The sequence below is a fragment of the Rhinolophus ferrumequinum genome, chromosome 14 (genome assembly GCF_004115265.2).
Source record: "Rhinolophus ferrumequinum isolate MPI-CBG mRhiFer1 chromosome 14, mRhiFer1_v1.p, whole genome shotgun sequence".
In the NCBI taxonomy this organism is placed as follows: domain Eukaryota; kingdom Metazoa; phylum Chordata; class Mammalia; order Chiroptera; family Rhinolophidae; genus Rhinolophus; species Rhinolophus ferrumequinum.
The window spans coordinates 61,797,450-61,814,306 of record NC_046297.1 but is presented as its reverse complement, the minus strand read 5'-3'; the positions used below and the strand labels follow the sequence as shown (position 1 = coordinate 61,814,306).

The 16,857-nt window shown below is 35.8% G+C and overlaps 1 protein-coding gene across 1 annotated transcript; it reads right to left on the bottom strand.

Moving 5' to 3' along the window:
• Positions 1 to 1,478: 1,478 nt before the first annotated feature.
• SQLE (squalene epoxidase) lies at positions 1,479 to 16,857 on the bottom strand. Its single transcript, XM_033125827.1, is given in 12 exon segments — positions 1,479 to 2,007; positions 2,781 to 2,868; positions 4,581 to 4,597; positions 4,599 to 4,675; positions 5,080 to 5,222; positions 7,447 to 7,542; positions 9,386 to 9,557; positions 9,637 to 9,750; positions 10,729 to 10,825; positions 11,862 to 12,042; positions 13,368 to 13,620; positions 16,529 to 16,857. Coding segments are annotated over 12 exon segments (1,722 nt in total). The 5' UTR covers positions 16,820 to 16,857; the 3' UTR covers positions 1,479 to 1,814.

The window sequence follows — 16,857 nt, the reverse complement described above, 5'->3', positions numbered from 1 at the left end:
TCCAAATCCTAAATCACTTCTGCATCAAAATTCCTCTGAAAAGGGCACTACCATCCTATTGTGGCAACTGGAGAAGAGCAATAAAGATGTTTTCGCCCTGACCTTAGAGCTAACTATGTCCTCCTCTGGAGAGGACAGGCACAAGACAAATAAAATTGAAAGTGCTTGACAGTCATTCAACAGGGGAAGGTGTAGGGGAAGAAGCACTGATTTGTCATCAAGAGGCAAAATTTTGAGTCCTGGTTCCCCCACGAGCTGAACTTTTTCCCAAGCCAGCCTATTGGCTTCGTCTGGAAAATCAGGGCTAAATGATTTGTTCCGTTCCTTTTAGTTTTCTGATTTTATAACAAGTTATTTCTTTTGTCAGAAGGCCTCGAATCCTAAAATACTGACAGGAAAATAAATGACTTTACAGGTTTTGATTATTTCACCATCATAGTAGAAAAGGTTTTTAAAAGGCATCTTGTCAGCAGAGGGCAGCCGGCACCTCACAGCCCAGCTTGGTCGAGGCCCTAGGGCAGAATTTTAAAAGCCAGTGGTTGCCTAGCATGTAAGGAGCTTGGAGTCTCACCCACTGAGAGGCTGACATGTAGGAAATAGCTAGAAAGCCCACAGCCATCCTACTTCCACACCTCAAAAATATGTTGGTTTTCCATTTGTCGTCGGGTAACGGTAATTGCATGAAATGAGTGCTTTGTGAAAATGGACCCCAACGAAAGCCAGCTGCTAAACAGGCCAGATCTAAGAAAGGGAGTTTTTAAACAGAAAATAGAGGTTTGGGATAAATGTGAGGGAATCTCCTGAACCAAGAGAATGAGTCCACCAGATGTACCGCTAAAACAAGGCAAAGTGGTATATGCAACTGGTGATGTGGCCAGTGAAAAATGTCCTCAACTGAAAGAGAACTTAGAAGTTTAAAAAGAGAGATTTGTATTATAAAGGCTTTACAAGTCATTTTGGCCCTGGCCATTAGACTCTGAAGTCGTTCCTTCATAGACCAGGTTACACTGTACTGCTCTGATTTCAGGGGGAGCAGTTTATTTTTGTGGTATTTGGGGGTTTAATGAAGTTTCAGGAAACCCTTTCTGAGTGTCTATAATCTCTTCAAATAAATACACTGTAAACTCAGTAAGAGCTAATGGATTTTAAGGCATTATTTATGACAGGTGTTACAAGTGCTGATTTGTTCATTCTCTGTTTCTTGAAATCATTATCTAGCCTGGCTTGTTAATGCTATACAGTGGAGTTTACCAAGCCCTTGACTGCTTCCTTTCTGAATGTGATATTTTCAAAGAACTCAGAAAAAGCTTATCAAAATGCCTTACTAGATAGATGAGGAAAATTAGGTCCAGAGATACTGAGGCAACTTCCCCAGTGTCATTCATTTAACGGAACAGCTTTCCCCTACATTTTGCATCCCACTGTAGTTTTCTTTTCCATTTTCATGGAGCTACATAAAGTCCACAACAAAAAAAATGTTAAGGTTAATTCTTCATTTTATTTGTATGTCCCACAATGACTCATCCTGAATATCAAATTCAAAAGAAAAACTTCTCAGGATTATCACTATTTTATGGTAACAATCATTTCTTTCACATGTCTATCTTACTTGACCTTCATCTTAAATTGCAAATTAAAGTATATTTTACATGTTTATATCAAATAACTTCAAAAACAAATTAATCCTATTCTTGGTCCAAGAGTTTCCATTTTAAAAGTGGTATATAGTACTATGCTGAATAAATCCTCTTCCAAAAGTCTCTCAGGACTTCATGAGTTCCAAAAATTCATTCATAAATGCTTCCCCTTTAAGCTTAATGAACCAAGTACTTCATTTCTGAGTAAATTAGAGGAAACATCACAGAACACGCTTTGTAAAATATAGCACCACTACTGAAAATGGCTCGGGGTTTCGTAATCCAAGGTTCCGATTTAAAGCAAAAATATGTGGCATAGACTGCAACAGCAAAGAAGTGTCCGATTAAAATTAGAGGGTTTGGTGACAGTCTGTAATAGAAAAAAAATAAAAATACATAGTTAGGTGAGACCCAGGAATTCAAATTTACTATTAAAAAGTTTCAATTATGTATCATCTATAAAGCTAAACACGTTTACATTCTAGGACTTCATAAGCTTATATCTGCCTGCTAAGTTTGATGGCAGGGACAAATTTTTTTTACATATTTTTACAATAAACTACTTAGAATATACCCATCAGAGAAGCCAGTAACTCCTCTTAGTCTAGTTGACATCAGTCGTATGTTTTGACCTGTTTTCTTTCACTATCTCGAGACCCCAGTGTGAACTACCTGAATGGCCTGGCCTACTGTAGTCTAGGCCTACTGTAGTCTGAGTACTGATACTCAGATTAGACACGAATGAGAAAAGACTTAACATCTGTACCATCAAAATTATTACTGAATTTCTAGAGTCCCTGCACGTAAATCGAACTAATTTTTCAATATAAATTTCTCAGTCATCCACGGCTTCCATAGGTATAGATCATGTGGATAAACCCATAAGCAAAAAAGAAGCTATTTTAATCCAGGGTTTTAGCCTCATTTACCACCAATTTCTAATCAGTGCTGTTTCCCAGACGTAAAACACAGAAGTGCATGTCACCTTTCTTCATTTCTCTGGGCTACCCTCTGATTTGCATACTAATGGGTAATCAAATGACAAACTATATAAGGAAGAAAGATTTGTAGTAATTCATAAATTGAACAATTCTAAAAACTCTGGAATAATCTGGTTTTTTTTGTGTCATCAAAACAACTTACACAGAAATTAGCCCAACAGGTCCCATAAGACATTCTCCACCAAGTTTGAAATAAAAAAAACAGGCTTTTCTGAGTTGAAGTAGGGTATCTAAAATGAAATTTAAAAGTTAGTCTCAATCAAAATATTTTCACAGTTATGTTAGGGTGCTAATGATATTATCAGAAAAAAAATGAAGCTTTAACAAGTATCAAACCTTTATAGATGATTTTTTAAAAAATCTTGTCCTGGAATTTCAACAACCCAAGATTTCTTTTAAATTCTCCAATCAACATTATGGATAGTAATATAAGTATAAATAAACTTTGTGTTATCAAATGATGATTATACCACAAAAAAGTAGGTCCCAGAAGTTGAGTTGTTTAAACTATTTCCTTGATTATGTTGTAAATGCATTAAATGATGCAAAATAGTTTATAAATTCTTTTTGTAATAAAGTCACAATGGTGGAAACCAAATTCCCTGAGATGCCCAGCCCATACCTTTGAGCAGTAAATTATCAAGTAAAAAGAATATCTCTGAATAGTAAAAAACAATAACGCCTTATATCTGTATAGTTTATTACACTTCTCAAAAATAACTCGTTAAACCCTTACAACATAGTATTATCAATCAGTATCCTATTTTACTTTAGAATCAATGTTCTTTTCAGGTATGCCTAGATTTTTCTTTACAACAGATAAAAAAGGATGCGATAGATAAACTTATATTCCAGTAAAGCTCTTTCTGCCTCCAAAAGTTATGAAGATAACTTTTTTATGTTTGGTTGCCAGATTCCAATTCATAATTTAAGAAACTCAAGAGCTTAGATAAGTTTAGAAAGAAGAGCGTAGAAAAACTCAAAACTTGGTTCTTTTTTTTTACTTGCCCAACCTTGCCAGTTAGCAAAAGAGATTTGCTTTGTAAGTCACAATAAGTTGTTTTTTTCTTTTAGCAAGAACAATGGTTATAGAGGCTACAGAAGGCATTTGTACCGTGTTATCCTTTGTAATCAGATCACCAAACCACAGATAACTAGGACCTCAGCCAGGTCATAGAAATAGTTTTGGTTTTTGTTTTGTTGTGTTTTTTTTTAGTAAGCATCTGAAGTAATGGGATTTGAGTTATGGTTCCTCTTGAAAACCTAAAGGTCTAGTTTCATTAAGCTACCATTAACTGTACACTGCCCTGGTTGGGAGGTGGCACAGTTGCCTTTCCTTCTATTTCTAACACTGCTTCTGCTAAGTCATGTTTTCCTTAATATAGAGATTGACTACCACCTCTCTACAATGAATATGGAAATGAAAACAAAAGCCTGGGTATATTTCAAATGAGCAAAAGGTGTATGCTTTCTGCTTCTTGTGCATTTTAACAGGGGACAAAATCTAAACGTGATCTGAAGCTCATACTCATTTTACAAAATACTACTTTGAGAAGAAATTGACACTAGTGTTCAGGAAGAAACAGATGAACTATGTTGCCTTTTAATCCATGACCAGAAAAATCCTCCATCACAGTCATGCATTTGGGGATATGCATGATGTGGTGTGGACCAGAAGACTTAAAACTAATGATATGTTATTGAGGTATTGCTTTTAAGCTCATGTAAGAGAAGACAACAGCCTGCTCTGACATACCTACACAATAATTAGAAGCTAAAAATCTTGCTCAAGGATGGAGTTAAAAAAGACTACCAACTTGAAAGTCAGGAAACATTTCTATTTTTGGCCTAATAACTAACTTTTTTGGTAATGAAGTCCTGTTCTGTTCTCCTGTGTTAAAAACCTGCAGTTCAATATTTATTCTAAAATATCCACACTTACCATCTTTTGCAGAAAAATTCATAAAGAGCCTGAGCAAGGACATTCACAACAAAGGAATGAGACCTTTTTCTTGTCCAATAGAATGACTGTTTGGCCTAAAAGGAAAGGAGGAAAAGAAAAAAAAGTACCAACTGAAATGTTTATAATCCCCTCAAACTGATATTTATCCTGAGGACAACGTACCAGTACTTATACCTTATATTTATAATTTACCAAAAAAAAAAAAATCTGAGCACTGAGTTCTGTGACTCTGAAGCTAACCTTACAATCACTATGAGCACAATGGTCCATGCGATTCAGTTGACCTAATATTCAAACTTAAAATTCTGTAAGATTCACAGGTTGCAAGTCAGCTGCTTCAAGCCCAAGTGAGACTGCCGAGGAGCCATTGCTACGCTTCAGGCTCCCAGATCTCCCCATCAAAGCCCCATTCCTCTTAGGTCCCACAAAGAAATCTATTGTGAGATTTTTTTTGTCAAAGAATAATTTATTATCTTACCTGCAGAACAGCTTCATCATCATAAAGGTCAGGGATGCCCTTTAGCAATTTTCTCCATAGTTTTATATCATTAAAAACAACAGTCATTCCTCCTCCAGTAAGAGGATGCCTCATATTATATGCATCTCCCAAAAGAAGAACACCTATAAAGAGAAAAGAGATCATTTAGATTATGGTATCGTCCTGGAGCATCTCTTGAGACCAAAAAAAATATAACTACTATATTAATTTATAAATATCATTGAGGTAAGTAACTGAAAATACAAGGGAATAGATCACGACTAAAATTTGTTGAGGCAAAAATTCAAGATTTGATTCAATCAGTATATATTGGGCACTTAATATGCGCAAGATACTTGGAATACAGTGAGAAAAAGAATATGGTCCCTGCCCTCATGAAAGGCAACATGCGAATCTAAGGTTAAGTCAAACAATGTCAAAATATTATAAGGCTTCCTTTATGAAAATATTTTAAAATCTACAGGCATCCAGGCATAGAAAGCAAGTCTTCTACAAGAGAAAAAAATCAAGAGGTCTTTGACACTTCACAGCAATATTCGTTTGGAAGTTGGACCCCTTCCTCACACCATACACAAATTTTTTTTTCATAGGCAAAATTTTACTCAAAACAGATCAAACACTGAAAATGTAATAGCTAAAAACTAGAAAACGAGAGGAAAATGTAGGAGTAAATCTTCATGACCTTGGACTGGACAAAGGCTTTTCAAATATGCGACAAAAGAAAAAACAGATAAACTGAACTTCATGAAAATTAAAAATTTCAATGAACACCATAGAAGAGACAGGACAACCCACAGAATGAAAATTTTTGCAAGTCATATAGAATATATAAGGACTCTTAAACCCAGTACTCAATGTTTTCTAATTTGCCCAACTAAAAAATGTGCAAAGTCTAAATAGACATTTTTCCAAAGATAAACAAATAGCCAAATAAGCACCAGAAAACATGTTCAAGATCATTATCCATCAGAGAACTACACATCAAAACCACAATGAAGTATCAGTTCACACCTACTACTAGGATGGCTATGAGCAAAAAGACAGACAATAACAAATGTTGTCAAGGAGTGAAGAATTTATAACCCTCCCACATTGCTAATAGGAATGTAAAATGGGGCAGCCGCTTTGGAATAGTCTGGCAGTTCCTCAAAGGGTTAAACAGCAATGGGTTACCATATAACCCAGCAATGCAACCTGTAGGTGTATACCCAAGAAAAATGAAAACAGATGTCCACACACAATCCCGTACAGATGTTCACAGCAGCATTGTTCAGAATAGCCAAAAATGGAAATAACTTAAATGTCTATCAGCTGATGAACTGGTAATATATTCACACATGGAATATTACTTGGCCATAACAGCAAATGAAGGACTGATACATGCTGCAACACGGATGAACCTCAACGAAGCCAGTTACAAAGGATCACATATTGATGATTCTACTTAGAGTAAATCTCCAGAAGAGGCAAATCTATACAAGAAAGTGGAGTACTGGGTGCCTGGGGCTGGAGGTTGGGAAGAAATGAGGAGTGACGGCTCATGGGAACAGGGTTTCTTCTTGGGGTGATAAAAATGTTCTAAAATTGATTGTAGTGATGGCTGCATATATCTATGACTATACTAAAAACTAATGAATTGTACACTTTAAAAAGGTGAACTGTATGATTTGTGAATTATATCTCAATTAAAGCTATTATGAAAAAAACCTTTTCAATGAATTTTACTGTCTACAGGATTGAAACTAAATAAACTTTAAATATCTTACCTTTCTTCCACCCTGACACCTATCCTCTGCTCCAGCCATAGGAAACCACCTGCAAAGTGCCACCATTTCTCAGCCTTACAGACCACTGTAGCGGTCACTCCATCTACTTAGAAGCCCCTCCTCTCACTGTCCAGCTATGAACATCCACCCATTCTCCATGCTCCAACTCCAGCTTTATTTCCTGAGTAACGTGTCCCCTAACTATCCTTTTCCTCCCTGCCGTGCACACCCCCTTCACAGTTAATCTGATGTACCATGAGTGCATTTTTATTACAGCATTTATCAACAGTGTTCTGAAATTATCTGTATCATTATCTGGAATTGCCTTCTCTAGATCAAAAACTGTATTTGACTGTCGTATCCCCAGTGACTAACACAGTGACTTATAGACTCTCAGTATTAAATAATAACTAAAGATATCATAAAACTAATTTTGGTATTACTGTGTTAATCCACAGTAACCAGTTCTCTGCTGCACGTTATTCCCAGCAGTATAAATTTACTCACGTACATGTCATTAGGAATATTGAATTTGAATATTTTGAATACACTTTATAAAATACGTCCAATAAAATAATACCTTGTTTGTTTACTGGTGAAGGAGGCAGGAAGCTTGAAGGCATCGACCTCAAACGAGAATTCTGGATGGCTTCTAGGAATGGTTCTTTCAAATGATCTGCAATAAATCCCACCCCCCCCAAATAAATGGTTTATAACATTTCAATTTCCAGTTATCACCTTTTCTTATCTATCAAGTATAAACAAATACCTACTATACATCTGTTACGGCCTTGTAATCAAGAACTAATTTTATTTATTTATATTTATTTATTTTATATATTTTATTCATTTTATTTATAAAATTATTAAGCACCTAGTCATTCATGCTAAGAAAGGAATCTAAGAAAATTAATATAAGGACATACAGCTGAATGAATAAAAAACTAGAGGAAGTGAAGCAAATTCAGATGACACGAGATAGGGAGAAAACCACCCACCTCTCCCAAATGTTAACTGACAGCTGTCATATTTAACAATTTATTGTCACCACCATATTCTGATATTGTCAGATGACAAATACTACCAATTCACAAACAGCAAGAGAATATATACACTAGAAAAAGGACAGGATACAGAGAGCGCCACCTTTCTGAGCTTCATTTTATTCCATTTAAAAAATGAAACGATCGCCATTAGCTTATTCTAAGGTACTTCCCAGTTTAAAGTTTTGTGCTTCTACTCATAGAAAATGAACTTTCTTTTCATACAGTTCCCAGTGTAATCTGGGGATGCAGAGCGGAATGCCTATTTTGAAAAACCATTCTATTCCTACAGTATTTCAATAACCTAATATGATATAAACCTACAATCCCGTCATGATCTCAGGGTCGTCTGCAACTAACCTGTGAAGTGGAAAAAATCAATCCATAGTAAAATAAAAAAATGCTTTAAAAAAATGAGGTAATTGACTATCCTTTTCCTAAATATGCATAGCTCATTTTTCATCTGAAAGCTTCAAAAATGGCTTAACTGAGTGAAATGTACTAAAATGTTAAAAATGGTCATTATTACAAATCCAAGTTGGTCCATGTATACCTTCATTTTCACTTCACTTTTGTTAACATTCTGTTAATTATTAAACAGTGTACTTCCTTTTTAAAAAAATAACTTGAAAAAAACAGTATTTTTACAAAATGTACTCATACAAGCATAGTTTCCTATTACTATAATCATAATTGGCAAGCAGGGTTTCCATTTTATCTATAGTCTTAATAAATTTACGTTTCTTTCTTACTATATCTTCCTATTCAAAAAAAACACAAAAAACAAAAAGTAATTTTATGTTTTTATAAAGATGCCTGACATCTCATGAAGCCTTTTTGTATCTAAGTCAAAACTAAAATCTCACCGATTCCTTACAGCTGTCACATTCTGAGGGCAGAAATGTCTGAGCCTGGCAGGATTGGTTTTAGCCCTGGCTCTGCCACTAGTAGTTTATACTTGGAGAAGCTAAGTAACCTCTCTGAATCATGGTTCCCTCATCTGTAAAGTGAGGATAAGATAATGCCTATGTCATAGGGTGATTGTGTAGATTAAATGAAATTCTGATTGTAAAACATCTCTTATATAGTAGCCATTCAATAAATGGTAGCTACCACAAAACCAAGCATAAAAAAGTATGAGATATTTCAAGAATTCACAGACCTTAGATTACTATCTAGACTACTTCAAAAAATATTAAAATTTTGTCAATAATTATTCTGAAAACTCTGCTTTAATTATTGTTATGAAAAAATATATTGAAACTGTCATTTTATTTTGGAGATTTTCTTATGTGCTAGTTTAAATAAATCGTTTGGCTCCAGTAGTATATCTGATTGACTGGATGCATTTTTCACCTGCCACCCTTATCTCTGGCCTATTTTACACACAGCTTTAGAGAGAATGAGATGGAGAGCCGTTTGTGAGATTTGCTTTCAAAGTGTAGATTACAATGGGAGTGAAATTCTATTTCTTACCAGGTAATTGTGGGTAAATATTTTCAGTCATGTATTCTCTTAAATTCCTTGGCAATTCTCCTCGAACATCAACAAGTACTCGAGTTTCATTTGATGCTATCTGGTAGACGAGAACTGGACTTGGATTCACTAAAACAAGTTCAGCATGATTTGCTTTAAACTGCGGTACATCCTAGAAAAATATAAAATATTTTAATAATTTGCAAATTTCAAGTTGCTTTTCTTTTTCTACAACTACAGTCCTACCGTACCTTCATAAGAAAGCCAACAAAATGAGATGAAACAGAAACTTTGTTGGAGATCAGGTTTTTCCTGAACTTGGAAAAAAGTCCATCTGCAACAACAGTCAATGGAGCATGGAGTTCCTACAACAAAGATAAAGACTGCTCAGCAAAATGGTTAGAAATACACAGTATGAGGCCCATTCTTTTAAAATGTGCGTAAATGGATTTAAATATATTATCAGATATATTTATCAGATAACATTATAGCAGGTATTTGAAGATAATGCTGTTGAGAAGCTGTCACGTGGGCTTAAAAGTTCATGCATGACCAGTTTTTAGAGACACTTCCTCTCAGTTCCTGGTCACCTTCCTTCCTCTGATCGCCTTCCTTCAAAGCTCTACCATCCAAACCTTCAGGGATTAAGCTACACTCTGATAAATAATAGGGAAAACAACTACAAAGCAAGTATGGCCCATAGAAGACTGAATCTCATTACGATTTTGAAGGACTAGCCAGATTCTTTTCATACTAGAATTTTTCTAACTTCAAATAGTGCTTTCAATCAGTGGCTAGGGCTTAAAAGATTTTTTGTCCACATGGAGGTATGTACATACTTATATTACCTTGCAATCACCCTCACCAGAGTACAATTTCTAGGGGGTTATGGCCCCATAGAGCAGCCCAGAAGAATCAACAGATTAGCCTTTGACCCACATGAGCGTATTCTGCAAACTATTTTCTTCTGCTATTTCCCCAGAGATTCTTATTCTTGCTTTTCTGATTTAAACAATGGTTTATTTTATCCTAATTATTTCTTTTATGTTGAATCCTTCCTTTTTTCGCCTTCTAGTTCCCCTCTGTTTCTCCGCTAGTGTATATTTCTCATTTCAGTTTTGCATACTGTTAATCCAGTGGTGTTTGTTTACAAAGTTACTCGTATAGCATGCTGAGGTGCTCTAAAGACCAATGTGTTACAATCTGAAATCCATCCTGTTGCACAGGGCTTAGAACGTAGTCCATTTGTTGAATAATAATTTGGTGAGCCTTTTTTAAAGAAATAGGAGAAAAAGAAAGGGGGAAAAATCTCTCAGGAAAAGCTAACGTTTGATATATCTCACCTTGATGTCTCCGGTTTCTTTATCCCTGTACTGAACTCCAACCACAGCATCGTCTTCTTCTAATAACTGCAGCACAATGCCCTCAATAAACTGTGTACTGAAAGGTAAATAGACAAATAAATTCTACAGTGGCACACGTGAGCAATTTAAATAAGGAATCATAAATTCCTTATCCCCAATCTCCAGTTTACACACATGCACAGAGGTCTGGAAGGACAAAAAGCAAAAACATCGTTAATGGGTTTTTAGGATTATATGTGGTTTCCATTTTCTAATTTCTTAAAATTAAATATATATTACTAATGTAATGATTTTAAAAGTAACATTTTTATCTCAATTCATTAAAAAATAAAATACGTACATACAGGAAAACCTTACATACCCACACCAATTCATACATACATGCAAAAACAGAATTGAAGTTTATCCACCAAATTATTCATAGTAGTTACTTCTAGTCAGAAGGATCATGGATAATTTTAAGAATCTTCTTTATATTTTGGGTATTTTCCCATTTTTCTACAATAAATATATTCTACTTCCAGATATCAAATCCTTTCAGTCCTAAGGATAAATCTACTTCTTCTTTTGCTTTGTCAACACTGATGCCAATAACATGAGGATTCTCATATTTAAAACTTAATTATAGTGTTTAAAGCCTATAGGCAAATACAAGTTAATAATTAAGAGAAGAAGCTAGTCCGCCAGACTAGGTCCTTCATAAGAATGGAACATGGATTTATTTCCCCTTGATGCCTCTGTCCTGTCTTTTAATAGGAAGCATCATAGCCACAAACCCCAACTCCCAAATGGGCACACATGGACTTATACACCTTAGTTACAACTATGTCCTCTCAATTCCAGCCATATAAAAATCACACGATTTATTTAATCAAAGAAAAATTCTCAATAGTTCCTTGTCATCCCCCAAAAAAATTCTCTATATGATAGTCTTAAAAAAGGCTCTGAAAAGATCTAACACTCTTCTAACTCATGGTTTATTTTAGTCTAAGACCTATGGCCTAGCCCCTAACCCAAACAACACTTAGGAAAATTTATAAAATAGTATCTGTGCAAAGGCCAAGTTTAAATGTGTTAATTAAGTCTTTAACATATGTTTGAAGCAGTCTTACTTGGGCTCTGCCATAGCTGCTTTCCGGAGACTCATGATCAATCTTCCATGATGGAAAGCTCTTCCACTCTGCACTTGATTGTTTTCTAACACAGGGTAAGGAATCTGAACATCTGATTTGCTGTCCCGATCATGAATTATGTAGCCATGTACATCCTGGGCGTCAATACCTTCCACTGTATCTGCAAAACAATTCAGTCCAAAAAAATCAATTTTGTTAATATGCCCAGAGTTATACTAGGCACCAAGAAGTCATGGAGGCATGGAAAGAGACTCCATCTTCAGCTGGGTGAAAAGGTGAAGGGATTAAGAAATACAAATTGGTAGTTACAAAATAGTCACTGGGATGTAAAATACAGCACAGAGAATACAGTCAGTAATGTCGCAACAATTATGGATACTGCCAGATGGGTACTAGACTAATCAGGGATCACTGCGTAATTATATAAATGTCTATATGCTATGCTCCTGAAACACTGAATGTCAACTATAACTGAAAGAAATAATTTTTTTAAAAAAAAGCTATGATACCATTTAGAGAACTAGACATTAATGTAATTATTTCAGAAATTTTAAAGCTTCTGGAAGACAATAATTCTAGCAAATTTGTAGTATCACAAAAGGTTAATATTTATATATAAAACTTAGTCATTAAAATCCATAGGAAAAATATTAAGACCCCAATAATGGGCAGAAGGTATACTGATGACTCACATTAAACATTAGAGAAACTGAACAAATCAGGAAAAATGTTAAAAATTTGATTTTTTTAAAAAATCAATGAAATAAAATTGAAACAATAAGACACCAGATCTATCAAAAGTACTGGTGAAAGTACATAAAACTGATAAATTTATATATTATTGGTCATGCTATAAACTAATAACATTTTAAAAAATAACTAAAGCAGTAATTATCAAGAACCATGAAGAAGTTAGCATCCTCTGACATAATAACCTTAGTCTTGGAAATTCCTCTAAGAAATTCACCCTAAACATAGAATTTTTAATAATGTTTAAAGTCATATGCAAGAATAGGTTCACTACACTGTTATCGTTAATAAATAACTGAAAATAACCTAAATATTAATCTTAATTAGAAAGGTAAAGTACATTATGAAGAATCAATTGAGAAAATGCTATGCAAAGACTTACAATTATAAGGAAAAAACAGTTAACAGTAGTAGAAATACATTTATGTTAAGTGAAAAAGTGGACTTTAGCGGGTGTATTAAAACTGTCACATACTATCTGTTTAAATACATTAAAATACAATGTATTAAGATACAGTACATTAAAATAATTTCATTTCTGATAAAAGAAAAACTTACCACATGTCTATGCTAAAATCAAAGTAGTTTTCTGATGTTTTTTAATCCACTTCAAGTAAGTAAAGTAACTTTTATAAGTGAAAATTAGTTGAATAGCTTTTTACCACTGATAGGAGAGTCTAAAGTGAACAGTGTTTGTTTATATCACATATTTCCTAACAATCAATATGGACCTACCTCCAAGACCAAGGTCTTTCAGGGCATGATAACCACCTGGCTGCAGGAATTCCCCAACTATCCTATCAGGCTCTTGTAAATCTCTCTCAATTACTGTCACCTTTCTTCCATCTCTGGAGAGCACTGCTGCCAAAGCAGAGCCAAGTACACCAGATCCCACGATGATAACTTCTGGATCATTTTGAGAAAATACCGAGGTAGAGGCAGCTGCTCCTATTAAGGTAGTTTCTGAAATACTGGTTCCTTTTCTGCACTGTTTTTAAAAAAAAAAAAAAGTGAGTTATGTATCCACATTTGCTATCCTTAAATCATACTACTACTACAGACACACTGGACTTTTGCATCTTGGGCCAAAGCTACACACTACACATTAACAAACCAAGTGAACCATTACATTTTTAAATCCAGATCATATATGAAAACCAAGGGTATCAAAATGTTGGATAAATAAAAATGTATAATATCCCAAGAAAATTAAATGTATATTCCTTTTCCAAATATGGTATTTAGAAAATGCTATGATACAGACATATTTAGAAATCCACACCAGGCTCTATAAAAAATGTTCATAAGGGGCTTCAAAGATTTATTATAGGGAAAATTCTATCATTAATTACTCATTCTTCAAATACACACTAAACATCTACCAGATGCCAAGTCACGTACAACTTCTGATTTGACTTCAGTGCAAATTATTCAGCACATTTCATATATATACAACCTAAAATCACTTTTATATCAGACTGTCAAATTCTGGCTACTCATCTACTAGTTGAGGGCTATTTAACTCAACAAAATTGCAAAAGAACACATAACTCATTTTATCCCTTGGGACTTGATCTGTTCACAACTTTAGTCCCTAACATATAATAACATATTTAATTTACCCCTTTCTTTTTCCCCTTTTTGGTACTCTAAGAGAGCCTAGTCAATGACGTCAAGTTGGTCCCAATTTACATTAACCATCAGTAACTGGGCTGAGAGTAAAAACTTGAACTTTGATCATAAAATGAAAAAATCCTGCTTCGAAAGATTTATGCCCACTGAGAATAACAGTGACTGTTACTGGGTTTTTTTGCATGAACAATTCAATATTGTAATCAGTATTTTTTTGGGGGGGGTACGTATATTCACAAAGATGACTACATTTCAGGCACAGAATTGTAAGGAACCATCTTCCTTGAGTTCTCTGACCTTCATGATTAAGGTTAAATGCCATTTTGAAATGCTTTTAATGAAAAGACCTCAGGCAAAAAGGAAGGAGCTTAACCCTAAAATCCTTTAGAATTTTAATTCCCTGTGTTGTAATACCCAGCCTTCCTGTATTTCCATAATGGACTGGGGCTGTGACATTCCATTTTAATAATTTCTTAGAGAAAGTACCCTTTTGTCCTTTACCAAGAGGCGAAGACTACTCTTCCCATCAATACAGCATTTCTTAATGGCCAGAACAACTGACTATATTTAAATTACTGTTCCGAGAGCAAGATAAGCTTTTGTCATCTTAGCCATTTTGTATGAGCTTTTGTTCTGAGGTTTTCCCTGTTACGTACACACACACACACATTCCTGAAAGAGGAACTCTGGAGGAAGTCAAGTTTTTCAGAGCCAGGTCAGGAGAGGAACCACTCATGGGAACTTGGTGCTCTAATGCAGTCTAACAACTCCCCAGTTTCTAACAAATGAGCAGAAAGCCTGAAGCATTTACAAAGTGGGACCAATATTGACTGTTGACAACTGCATGTTCCTACCCCACGACTTGTCTGCACAGAATGACGTAACAGCAGTCCAGGCCCTGGACTAGTTAGTGCTCAGTGACCCTGAGGGAAGTTATCCCAGACAATTGTATCAAGGATTTCAAACTGAGAATTCGTTTCCCTGTCCCTCCTTTCCCATTCCTCCAGCCCACACCCACCATACCACAGACCTTAGTACAACTCAAAAGACTCCTAACTGATGTATCCTTCCTTTAGACTAACATGAATAGCTCCATTTATCACACAGTTATGGGCCAGGCATTTTGCAAACATTACATCATTTAATTCCCTAACCACTATCAAGGCTGCTGCTGTCCCCATCTAACGGAAGAGACAACTGATTCTTACAGAAAACTAAGCAATTTGCCAAAGGTCCCACAGCCAGTAAGTGGTCAAGTGAAAATTCTAAACCAAGTCCCTCTCTTCTGTAAGCCTTGCTGATCTGCACTGTGTATACAGTAAACTAATGAAGAGCCAGACCCCTGGGAGAGTACATCACTTTGCAGGCCACTCACCCTAATCCCCAAGTCTCTCACCTGACTCTTGCTTCCATTCTTCTCCCCCTAAAATCCACTCACCATACAGCAACTGGAATGTTCTTTTTAAAAAGTGAAAATCAAGTATTGTTACTCCGTGCTTAGAATCCTCCAGTGCTCTTGGGAAAAAGTCCAAACGCCCATGGCCAACAGGCCCTAAGTGCTCTGGCCTCAAGGACCCATCCTGCCCTCACCTCTCACCTCACACCACTGTCCTCCTCTGCTGCCTTCGCAAGGAGCACAACTTCACACGTATTGGAAGACCCAGCCTTTGATTTGGAAACATGACTGCACTGTGGACATCACTCAGTTATTCACCTGATTATTATTCACATTACTGAAGGTTCCACCGATGTGGGAGAGTAGGGCGTTTTGCCCAGGACTTCAAAATGCTGAGCATTTTCACTCTGCCAGTTCTTCTAATGGCTCTGTCACTTTCCTCAGCCAGCTGTCACTTCTGGACAGTGAACTTAACTGAAGCAGGGTTCTTTCTTCCCAGGTACAAATACCACCTTTACCCAAGGATTTAAATAAAACATTTTTCCCCCATCCCAGAAAGTGATTCTGTCCTTCTTCAAAATGAACTTCTAACATTTCACCTTTCATAATCAAATCAATTTCATTTAGCCTTGGCTCAACCAATACTAAATGAGGCAAATGTTTTCAAATCTTTTTGAAGAGTGTCAAAGATGTAGCCAAGAACAGTCAAAAGCTTTAAAAAAAAACAAAAAACTAAATGAGAATTCATATCAGAGTTAAGGAAGCTGCTGCCTTTTGCCCTTTAAAGGAGAAAATTTACATTTGAGTGACCCCAATCCCAATTTTACAATAAGACACTCATCATTTGCGCACTTTGAATTCAACCTACCCTCTTAGACCTGAGCTGCTCCTTATTTTTTGTTCCAGGGGGTGATTTGGCCCAGAAGAAACCAATGAAAGGCAAGGCTGACAATATATTGGAGAAAACTGCCAGTTGGGACCCACTCTGCTGGCGCCCCACGAGGGCCCCGCTTCGGTAGCGACAGCGGTAGGAGAGCACCAGGCCCAGCGAAAGGAACACCAGCACGCACAACAAGAGCTCTTTGTTGGCCAAAGTGATGATGTCCCCACATTTCTTATAAAAATAGGTGAAAGTGGCAAGGCCAAGAAAAGTCCACATGGTTCAAAGGCTCCTTTGGTGGCACCCGGCGATGTCAA